This window comes from Chrysochloris asiatica, unplaced genomic scaffold, assembly GCF_000296735.1.
Source record: "Chrysochloris asiatica unplaced genomic scaffold, ChrAsi1.0 scaffold00005, whole genome shotgun sequence".
In the NCBI taxonomy this organism is placed as follows: Eukaryota; Metazoa; Chordata; class Mammalia; order Afrosoricida; family Chrysochloridae; genus Chrysochloris; species Chrysochloris asiatica.
The window spans coordinates 4,177,516-4,189,464 of NW_006408523.1; the positions used below are offsets into that span (position 1 = coordinate 4,177,516).

Below are 11,949 nucleotides of genomic sequence, written 5' to 3' on the forward strand. Positions count from 1 at the left end.
GGGGGGGGGCACCAGAGAGGAGAGTAAGACCATTGGGGACCCTGGAGGCAGGGGTGTGGGGGGCAGCAGAGTACACGGGGCAGGTGGTGGGTTTACCTGTGGTAGCAATACAGTCAAAGCCCACAAAGGCATAGAAGCAGGTTGCTGCCCCTGAGAGCACACCAGAGAATCCATAGGGCATGAATCCCCAGCCACTCGGCTTGTCATCTTTAGTTGCACTAAAATGAAAGAAAAAAACAACAGAGACACAATCAGAGATCACCGTGCACAGCTCCATTGGGTTTAGAGGAATAACACCCACTTCTTGTCAGAGCAGCAGGACCCAGTGGTCAGCCAGGGTCCTGACCACTCACTGCCCACCGGACACTGTGCTCAGGCTTGAAGGGCAACAAGGGGTGTCTGTTGAAGGGAGCCCAACGCCACAGTGGGACGCATTAAGCCTGTTTCAGAAAATCAATGCCAAGCCTAGTTGTCCAGTCCAGTCTGACTGTTGACGACCTTAAAGGACAGGCCAGACCTTCTCCTCAGGGTGTCTGACTTTACAGACCCAGACAACCTCATCTACCTCCTTAGAAGAGGTTGCTGGGTTTGAACCACCGACCTCTTGGTTAGCAGTCTAACGTTTAACCCGCCATGCCACCGGACCTCCTCCCTCCCTTTCCAGAAGTATCGCATAAATATTGACTTTGGAAATGAAGCAACCGGAATAATGAGAACTTCCACACATTGTGAAAAATATAATCAAGTGTCACTGAACAACCTGTGTAGATATTACTGCATGGGGTCCTAAAATGCTGTGTAAACTTTCACCAACAACACAGTGAAATATTCTTTAAAAAAAAGGAAAAAGTAACACACACACACACACACTATGCTGTCATTGCTAGGTGCCATCGAGTCACTTTCAGCTCCTAGTGACCCTAAGTGCCACAGAACGAAATGCTGCCCGTTCCTGCCCCGTCCTCACAATCGTTCTATGTTTGAATCCATTGTAGCAGCCACTGTGTCAAATCCATCTTGTTGAGGGTTTCCCTCTTTTTTGCTGACTCTCCACTTTACCAAGCATGATGTCCTTATACAAATTCATGTACACACACATAAATATCGAGACAGATATGCAAACTTTGATAGGAGAGTGGCGGGAACCGAGGGCCAGGAGGACAGGCAGGAAGACACCAGGACAGCGGCTGCCATGTCCCCCCTCTCTCTCTCTCCCGAGACCCAGAGAAAGAGTATGTGCTACTTGGCTGTGCACCGTCCACCTGCCCAGCAACAGGAGAGGGGAGGTGGCATCAAAATATTTGTGGAAAAATGGAATTAAAAGACAATGGGATTTTTCCTTTTTCCACAAACTCCTTGAAATTCCCTTGTGTTTACCAGAAACTCATATGTCAAAACAAGTATCTTTCCAGGGAAACTCAGGTTAGTGAAAAATAAAATGTTTTAGTCAACACAAGTGTTTCCTAAATCAGTCCTGGAGGCCAGGGGTTTGCCCAACTTCCCCACCCCCACAGTCCCGTTCCCGCCACATAGTTGGGGCTCAATCAAGTTTCCTGAATCAATAAGTGCAAAGTAAACCAAATACATGTTTGTTTGTGTTTTGTTGCTATTGTTTTTAAAGAAAAATGCCTCTGTAGCTATTTGGAACAGATACCAACTGAAGGTGAACCCACATGCATCAGAGTAGAACTGGGATTCACAGGGCTTTCAATGGCTGCTTTTGAGGAAGAAGATTGCTTTTCTTCCTCTGGGAGGGCTTGAACCTCCAACCTTTTGGTTATTGGTCAAGTGTCTGCACCATGCAGGGACTCACCGTAAATAAGGCCATGGGAACCACTGTGGAGCATGTTGTTGTTGTTATGTGCCGTGGAGTCAGTTCCGACTCTTAGTGACCCTAAACAGGGTTTCCAAGGCTGTAAATCTTTATGGGAGCAGAAAGCCTCATCTTTCTCCTGCAGAACAGCTGGTAGTTTTGAACTGCAGACCCTGAAGTTAGCAGCCCGATTCATAACCACTACGTTACCAGAGCTCCTTACTGTGAAGTTCTGCTCTAAGATTTGTGGAGAGAGAAAGAGAAGTGAGGGAGTCTGGGTAGTTACAACAAGGGAAGTGAGAAAGCAGGCATCTTACTGGCCTCCCCAAGAAGGTGATGGGGGACAATCAAAACACCACAAAGCAGAAGGGATGTGGTTTGGATGTCCTGGTGTGGTACTACAGGATCAGCACTGGACTGCTAACCACAAGGTTGGTGGTTCAAATCCACTATGAGTACGAACTGATTTGATGGCACTTAGAGGCGATGGATTGCAAAGTCGGTTTGAATCGCAAGGTCGGCGGTTCACGCTCACCAGCTGCTCCTCGGAAACCTTATACAGAGTTGCTATGGGTGGAAATCAACTCAGTGGCACTTAACAACAACAACAATAAACTTCTGGGGAAGTTAGCAACTGTGATGCCGCAGAGAGCTGACTGAAGGAGAGAGAAACAGTCTGGTTTCCAGCTCAGGGACGCCTCCCAGACAGACAGACACGACAAGACACACAGTCAAAAACAGGCCCACTCGAGTTGAGCTCTGGTACTCCAAGCCAGCTGAGATGGCTCAAAACACCCATCTGGAGCTGGGTGGGTGGGGAGAGGATAAACAACAGGAGCCTCCAGGTGCCTTGAACCAGCAGCAGGGAAGGCGGCTGGGGCTAGGGCCCTGGGGCGGGGGTTGAGGGCTGGGAGTGCGGAGGCTGCCCTTGTCTTGCATGCGGGTGACATACAAAATGCAACACTGTCAGCAGACACACACCGCCTCCTCATAAAATAGCCAAATGGAAGTTCGATTGGCAACCAGCACATAAGGCGCGTCCTTTATACTGAACGCCCCATCTATATGCCAACCCCAAAGACAGGCTGCGTCACTCCATCCCGAGTGAGGGGGCACAAGAAAATGGGTATAAAGAGGATTTCAGGACTGCCTGGGTCTTCGTTTCTGACAGAACGTAGGAACCCTGAAAGGCTGTATTTAATGTGTTGACCTTTAGCACTCCCTGGGGACCCGTGCCAGGGTGAACAGCCATGAGATGTTGCTGTTCAGTGTCGTCAAGTCGGTTCTGACTCATTGTGACCCTGGGGAGTTTCCAAGGAGCAGCTGGTGGGTTGAACCACTGACCTTGTGGTTAGCAGTCCAGTGCTTATCCCACTGTGCCACACCAGGACACCATTTGGGGTTATTGTTGATTGTTGTTAAGTGCCGCTGAGTCGGTTCTGACCCATACCGACCCTGTATAGGGTTTCCAAAGAGCAGCTGGTGAATTTGAACCATCGACCTTGCAGTTCAAACGACTCTGCAGTCTGATGCATTGGCCCACAGCGCTACACCAGGACTCCATTTGGGGTTATTAAGTTGTGGCACAGTGGGTTAAATGTTCGCTGCTGACAGAAAGGTCAACGGTTCAAATCCGCCAGCTGCTTCTCAGGAGAAAGATGAGGCTTACAGTCTTCGAAACCCTATAGGGCCGTTCCTCTCTGTCCAACAGGGTCCCTCTGAGTTGAAACCCACCGGACGGCAGTGAGTTTAATTAAAATAGAATCACTGACAAAATCAAATGACTTATTGTCCTCTAGGACAGTACCATCAAGTCAGTTCTGACCAATGATGACCCCCTCAGCTTTGGCTCAGGAATCTCAGGGTTAGTGACTGGGAGCTTGCTGCGTGTGACCTGAGCTCTCCTATAGCCGGGGGTTCCGGGATGGGTGGGAGGGCAGGCCTTCTACCAGAACATTCCCACATAAGCCTTGAGGGGCTGGGAAAGACGCCAAGTAGCGACAACGTGTCTCCTCAGGTAGTTTTGGTCAGATTCCAGGTGACTCTTAGGATCCTCAGGACTCCTGGTGTAGTGCTGTGGGTTAATGCGCTGGACCGCAGGGTTGGTGGTTCAAGCTCACTAGTCACTCCTCTGAAACCCTATGAGTCAGAACCAACCTCACAGCATTTAACAACAACTTAAGATTCTCAAATGGAGAATTGTTCGTTCAAACCGACCATTCACTCCTCAGAAACCCTATACAGGATTGCTATGGGTCAGAACCGACTTGAAGTCCTTTAACAATAACAACAGCAGTGTCAGGGAAGGAAAAGGGGGGCGGTTTACAGTCATGGAAATATTGCATTCATTAAGGGTAGGGTTGCATAGCTAATAAGTGTTGTTAATAATTTTAAACACCTGTAAAATGCCGAACTGATAAAACTGGTTGTGTGGAAGCTATATTCACAATGACAACCAAAAAATAAAAGTGGCTGCTGATTGCTGACTGAGGCTGCTTAGGTCTAACGCAACACACTTGGTTCCTTAGCTTGGAGATCTAGGGTCATGAAGGTTCTCCTTGTCTACCTCAGCTGCTTAAGAGCTTGCAAATGGTCATGTAAGGCACAATGCATGGTCTCTGTTCACTGCATGGTCCCTAGTCACTGCCTGGTCCTTATTCACTGCCTGCTGTCTATTCACTTCATGGTCTCTATTGGGCTGTGTGGTTCATATATTTAATTCAACTGCATGGTCTCTATTTGGTTGCTTGCTCCCTATCTGGTTGTTGTTGTTAAGTACCTTGGAGTCCATTCTGACTCACAGTGACCCTGCACAGGGTATCTGAGGCTATAAATCTTTACGGGAGCAGAAACCCTCATCTTTCTCCCACAGAACCACTGGTGGTTTTGAACTGTCAACCTTGAGGTAGCAGCCCAATTCATAACCACTATGCTACTAGAGCTCCTTCCCTATTTGGTTGCATGGTTTCTATTCCCCTGTATGGTCTCTATTTGCTGGAGCAAGATGAAGAAGGAGCGTCCTGACTAGGAGGAGGAGATGGAATGAGTGGCTAATTGCCTCTGTGGACATCTGCCTCCTTTGCCCTGAGACCAGAAGACCTAGATGGTGCCCTGCTATCATGACTGAACATTCTAATCAAAGATTCTACAGAAGAATGCTGATCAAGAGGAGGACAATACAGTACAGAATTTCAAATTCCCTTGGAATCCAGACTTTCTGGAGTCATGGAGGCTGGATGAACCGCTGAAACTACTGCCCTGAGATCATCTTTAAACCATAAACCAAAGTATCCCTTGAAGTTTTCTTTAAACCAAACAACCGTTTCACTACACAGTAAAAAAGATCAGCTTTAAGCTTTGGGCTCTTAAAATATCTGTCAATACGAGGGGGACTTCAAAAAGTTCATGGGAAATTGGAATAGAAGGATAATAGAATATTTCCACAGATTTTTTGAAACCCCTTCCTTCTATGGGAACAAACTGACCACAGCAGCTGGGAAGATAGGAGGCTTAGGGGTGAGTGAGTTGGTGTGAAAGGAGAAGAACAGCTCTGAAAAGGAGGCGAGAAGCACGGCACGACCAGAAGAATGTCACCGATGTCACTACATGGCACATGAAGAAATGGTTGGATCGATGCATGTTTTGCTGTGTCTATTTTCAACAACAACAAAAACGATTAAAACATTGAAAAAAACAAAGACAGTTAAACACCGCCACCAGGACGCCTTCAGACACGCACTGCCATCACGTTGATTCCGATTCACAATGGCCCTCTAGGATAGAGCAGAACTGGCCCTTAGGGTTTCCAAAGCTGTAACCTATATGGAAGCACACTGCCACGTCTTTCTTCTAAGGAGCAGCTGGTGGGCTCGAACTGCTAACCTTTCGGTTACCAGCCAAGAGCTTGCCCATTGTGCCACCAAGACGTGCCTTAAACATGCACCTTTCATATCTTCCAGCCATTCCACTCCAGGTATGTAACAGTCATGAGGAGAATATTGTGTTGTGGGCCACAGCTAAAGAGGACTTACGTGGGTGGATCAGCTATTTATTTTATCATTTAAAACCGACTTTAAAATGGGGGTTGGGTGGGGATAACGTGGTGTCACAGAAAGTTTCAGAGGCTGGTCACACAAAAGACTATGAGGGACCAGGGATCACTCCATGGGTCTGGCACAATGACCTGGAACTAGAGACAATATTGGAATTGGGACTAGGATTTTATTTTATATAACGCCTTTCTTTGTCATTGTCTGCCAACATCTGTCCGGCTCAAAGAAATAAAACATAAACACAACTGCTGAACAATAAAAATGAATAAACAAATAACAAAACACACTGGGTACAGTAGCTGAGCTCCAACACTGCAAATAACAATAAAAACAACAGTGTAACACACTAAAATTGTGTTTCCAAAGACTCACGTGACGTTCTAGGCAATTCCCTTCCCAAATAAACGTGTATGTGTTCAAAACCGGCTGTGATGGGGATGGAAGAAACCACTCACTTGTTCAGACAGAGGTGACCGGATGCGTTATCAAAGTCCTCCTCGGTCAGCTGCCAGTTTTTAATGGAGCCTTTTACAAATCCTGACACCATGATGAAGCCCAAGACCAGAACATTGATGCAGGTGAAGATTTTGTTGACCATGGCTGACTCTTTTACCCCAAAAGTTAAAAGTCCTGAAAGTACACAAGGAGAAAACGTTGAGAGTGTAAACTTCTTGGGATTGAGGATGGGGGTGGACGTGAAGTGCTGTTTGTGTGAGGTACCATCGCGTCAGTCTCGAGTCAGAGTGACCCCATGGTCAGCAGAAGGAAAGACTGCCTAATGCTGCGCCATCCTCACAACTGTTTCTATGCTTGAGCCCCTTGCTGCGGCCACTGTGTCCATCCATCTCGTTAGGGGTCTTCCTCTTTTTCGCTGACCCTCTGCTTTACCAAGCATGATGTCCTTCTCCAGAGACAAGGTTCCTTAAACGAATCCAGGTGGACTCAAACCACCGAAGACTTCTGTGAACCTCTGGAATGGAGCTGAATTAATTACCATTCTAAAGGCAGGAGCAAACTAACCCATCTGTAGGATATCGGACACAGATCTGAAATCCAGCCCCCTACGACCTGTCTAGGAGTCCTGCTGTGGCACTGTGGGTTAATGTGCCAAACTGCAAAGTCGGTTTGAACTACAAGGTCAGCAGTTCAAGCTCACCAGCTTCTCCTAGGAAACCCTATAGAGGGTTGCTATGGGTCAGAACTGACTTGATGGCACTCAACATCAACAACAACAACAGGACCTCTCTGGAATTGAGAACAGGACCACAGGGGCACCGCAGAATGCAGATATGAGACTGTCAGGCAACTGTCCTGGAAATGAAGTTCCTCACAAGGGTGAGAGACAGCCTCTACCTGTGTGAATGCCCGCACTTGTGCTCTCTCTCATGAAAACACATGTACGGGGTAAAGGCGGACAGGCCCCCTACCTCACGCCATACAGGAAAATGAACTCAGATGGAATGATGACCTAAATGTAAGGACCAGAGTCACGAAATCCCTTAAACAGGACACAGGGACACGACTTCAAATGACTTGAAAATGCAACCTTTGATACTACACGGGATGGGTGAACAAAAGGGAAACTGGATAAAATAACTTCCTTAAAAATTACTGCTTCTGTGCCTCAAAGGACTTTAACATAAAAAGTAAAGACAAACCTACAGAAGAGAAAAAAAAAAAAAAAAACTACTTGGAAGCCATATATCTAATTGTTGTTGTTAAGTGCCCCGGGGTCGATTCTGATTCATAGTGACCTTGTGTAGGGTTTCCAAGGAGCAGCTAGTGGGTTTGAACTGCCAATCTTATGGTTATTCTACAGCGCCACACCAGGACTCCATATATCTAATATAAGGGTTTGATGTTCAGAGTGCTAGTGTGGTGTTGTAGGCTAAACACTGGACTGCTAACCAACCACAAGGCTGGCGGTTCAGATCCACCAGCAACTCCTTGGAAACCGTATGCAGGATTGCTACAGGTTGGAATGCAACTCGACAGCACGTGACAACAACAGTTTTCAGAATATGTAACATATCCATCCACTCACTGCTGTCCAGTCGATTCAGACTCCAAGCAATCCTGTAGGACACAGCAGAACCGCCCATCTTGTGGTTAGCAGCCCAACACGTAACCACTGTACTAACAGACAATTAGTGCATGAAAAGCTGCCCAAGGTCTTTAGTTTCTAAACCAAAAAAAACACAACAAGACCCCACTGATAAGGAGCCAATTCTGATTCATAGAAACCCTATCATACAGGGTCTCTGAGACTGTAAATCTTTATGGGAGCAGACTGCTTCATCTTTCTCCTGAGGAATGGCTGGTGGATTTGAACCACTGACCCTGTGGTTAGCAGCCCGATGCCTACTGCACAGAGCCACCAGGGCTCTTTAGGGAAATTCAAATCAAACCCACAGTGAGGTACCTCATACACTCAGACGGCTATCCCTAGAAAATCAGAACCTAATAAGTCTTGGTGAGGATGTGGAGGAAGCTGCGGCCCTTGTGCATGGTGGGAAAGGATGTAAAATGGTGGGCGCAGCCACTATGAAAAAACCGTGCGGCAGCTCCTCAAAGTTCAGCACAGAACCACCGGGTGCCTCAGACCCTGCACTCTAGATGTATGTCCCTGAGGCTTGAAAGCTGGGATTCAGGCACATAGCTGTCCTCTTAAGGTTCACTACAGCCAAAAGGGGGAATCCAACTAAGTGTCCATCCACAGATGAATAGAGAAACACAACGTGGTCCACACAGACATGGGACTGATGTTCACCCAAAGAGGAATGTGGTTCGGATGCACGTCACAACACAGACGAACCCCAGAACCACGATGCTGAGTGAAGTCGGTCACCCATAGGCAACTTCTGCAAGATCCCACTGATGGGAAGCTCTTGACTGAGCCAAGGCATAGACCCAAGTTATTCGTGCTAGCAGGGGCAGGCGGGAAGACGAGGGGAGGTGCTCTGTGAGCGTCACTGCATTTCTGAGAAGTGGGATGGAAATCGTTTGGAAATGGAGGGTGGGCTGACATGGAAAATGTCTTATTACATGTATTTTATCACAACTGCTACCAAAACAAAAGTATATGATTGGGAAACTATAGTCTGGGGGAAGCCCTGGTGTGGCGCTGTGGATTAATGCACCAGACTGCAAAGCCATTTGAACTGCAAGGTTGGTAGTTCAGGCTCACCAGCTGCTCCTGGGAAACTCTACACAGGGTAGCAATGGGTTGGAACTGACTTGACGGCACTTCACAACAACAACATAGTCTGGGGAGGATTTAATTTTGTTCAGTTAGGTGAAAAGGAAATTATTCAGGCTCACAATGGGATGTTCATATTAGTAATGAGTCACTGACCTATAACTGTGGAGTCCTTGTACCCAGGGCATACAAAAAATGTCTGAGCTAAAGTAGCTCTTTGTAAACCTGTATTAAACTTAAAAAAAGAAAAAAAAAAAGTTCTAAGAACATAAGGAACCTCATGACAACATGACCTTTGATGCTAATACCACGCTTGTGGTCGTGTGTGAATCCCTTTACAATAAAAATACCATTGTGGAACTTCCAAGGTAAACTGTACTGCCTTGGGGCGGGGGCACAGAAAGGCCCCCGGGCAACACTTGACCACTATTTGTCAGCTGAGACTATTGTTCTGCCATGCAAGTCCTTCTTACATTGTAAAATTAAAATTGCTATGCAGAGAGATGACATTCTAGCATCTGAGACTCAGGAATCAGGAGCGAATACAAAGCGTGTGGCTCATGACCTCCAAGAACCACGGCGTCCTTTGCCGTGAGATCAGAAGAGCTGGGTGGTGTCCACTACTGAACCCTAATCAAAAGATGGGAACCATGTCAAACGGAATTAGAAACTTTCCGGACTTTCTGGAGCCATGAAGGTTGGGTGAATCCCTGAAACAACTGCCCTGAGATGATGTTTAAACTTTAAACCAAAACGATCCCCGGCTGCATTCTTCTTAAAAGCATGCAGCAGTTCAGTTTAGTCCTGGTGTGGCGCTGTAGGATAAACACTGGACTGCTAACCACAGGGTAGGCGATTGAAACCTACAAGCTGCTTCTTGGAAAGAAACCCTTTGCTGTGAGTTGGAACAGACTTGATGGTACTTAATGGTTCAAGTTTAAAAATCAAAACAAAGAACAAATAAAAGGTGTGCCTTAAGGATTTTTAAGCTCTTTTAAGGACTATATGCGCTGGACTGCAAAGTCAGTTTGAACTGCAAGGTCGGCAGTTCAAGCTCATCAGCCATTCCTTGGAAACCCTATACAGAGTCACTATGGGTCGGAACCGACTCAACAACACTTAACAACAACTACATGTCACTAAAGTGACAAGAGCAACTTGAAAGGGCAGGTAGGAAGCTTAGAGGCAGTGTTGTTGTTGTTGTTAAGTGCTGTGGAGTCGGTTCCAACTCATAGTGACCCTGCACAGGGTTTCCGAGGCTGTAAATCTTTACGGGAGGAGAAAGCCTCATCTTTCTGCCGTGGAACAGCCGGTAGTTTCGAACTGCCGACCTTAAGGTTAGCAGCCCGACGTAAGCACTACGCTTATGTGAATTCGGGAATGGAGGGTGAAAATGGCTGCAGATCTTGAAGACTGTCATCAATGTCATGGGCTGTACATACAGGGACGGTAGAAACACTGTGTGTTCTGCTGTGTGTATGTGCAACAACAACGATCAAATAAACCTTAATTGCAAAATGCAGATGTTAGAAGGGAACTGACCAGTAGATTACCAGGCGAACGCCTCATACTCTTCTCCAATGTCATTTGTCCTCCTCACCCCCATTTCTCTTGTTGTTGTTAAGCGCCATGGAGACAGTTCCAACTCCTAGCGACCCTATGTAGGGTTTCCGAGGGTTTGAACTGCCGACCTTGTGGTTCGCAGTCCAGTGCTGATCCTACAGTGCCATACCAGGAGTTTCTACTCTGTTTTAACAAGGAAAACCTCACAAGTGCAGTTTTGTGAACGGGTGGGCGATCCTGCCACTGGACTACAAATACTGAGAGGTTTATTTCACTCACGTGGTGTGTAAAACAAGGTGCGTTGTTTCAAAAACTCATCCGAGATTTTCTAACCTCAAATGAGAATGTGTCTGTAATTCAGCTCAGTGTTCTAGTATCGAATGTCACAATGTCACATGGAGAACACCTTCTATCTTAGTGGCCGAGACACATACATTGTGGTTGCTGTTGTTAGGGACTGTCAAGTCGGTTCAAACTCACAGTGACCTTGTACTGGGTTTCCGAGGAGTGGCTGGTGGATCTGAACCACTGACCTTGTGTTTAGCAGTCCAGTGCTTATCTTACAGTGCCACACCAGGAGTGCGTATTATTAACACTCATCATCTTAAAGGGGTTCACAGGTCAATCCTATGAGAACCAATAATAAAAGCCTTTCAGCCAAGGTTAAGTAAAACAGAATTGGCATTTGTTACAAATACAAGAAAGAACAGGAAGAGGCATATGAACCTTAAAAGGAGCCTGTGGCAGGGCCCGGCCAATTACTCCCACCTGCTTGGTGATCATGGTGCTTTACCTGTTAGGATGAGAATGATAACCACAGCAAATATGTCGGGGTTTTCGGCCAGCACCCCAGGAGCGTTCAGGGCCATGTGTTTCCGAGAGAAATCCCCAATGGGTCTGCCTAACAGCTCGTCAAACGTTGCACTCCAGGCCCGGGCCACACTCGACGTACCTGTTACAAAGCAAAAACAGGCGAAGACAGGAATGAATTTGTACGACGTGTCAGCAAACTCGATGCTGATCGCATCCACGCAGAGACCCCCACCCTGAACCAGGAGCCCGCTGCTGTTCAGACAATTCCCACTCATCACACCCCCACTGGGGCTGAGCAGAACTGTCTTGTGGGGTTTGAGGTTGTGAAACTTTACGGAAGCAGACAGCTGCCTCTTTCTCCCGCAGACAGGCTGGTGCATTGTTGTTGTTGTTGTTATGTGCCATGGAGTTGGTTCTGACCCATAGCGACCCTGTACAGGGTTTCCGAGGCTGTAAATCTTTACGGGAGCAGAAAGCCTCATCTTTCTCCTGCGGAGCAGCTGGTAGTT

The 11,949-nt window shown here is 47.0% G+C and overlaps 1 protein-coding gene across 1 annotated transcript in view; it reads right to left on the reverse strand.

Annotated features, from left to right (window-relative positions):
* SLC7A1 (solute carrier family 7 (cationic amino acid transporter, y+ system), member 1) overlaps window positions 1-11,949 on the reverse strand; it is a 41,059-nt gene that overhangs the window by 25,684 nt on the left and 3,426 nt on the right. The window contains exons 2-4 of the mRNA XM_006831946.1: window positions 11,421-11,579; window positions 6,321-6,495; window positions 97-218 (exon numbers count right to left, since the gene is read on the reverse strand). Of these exons, the coding sequence (XP_006832009.1) occupies window positions 97-218; window positions 6,321-6,495; window positions 11,421-11,579 (456 nt within the window). The remainder of the gene's footprint in view (window positions 1-96; window positions 219-6,320; window positions 6,496-11,420; window positions 11,580-11,949) is intronic.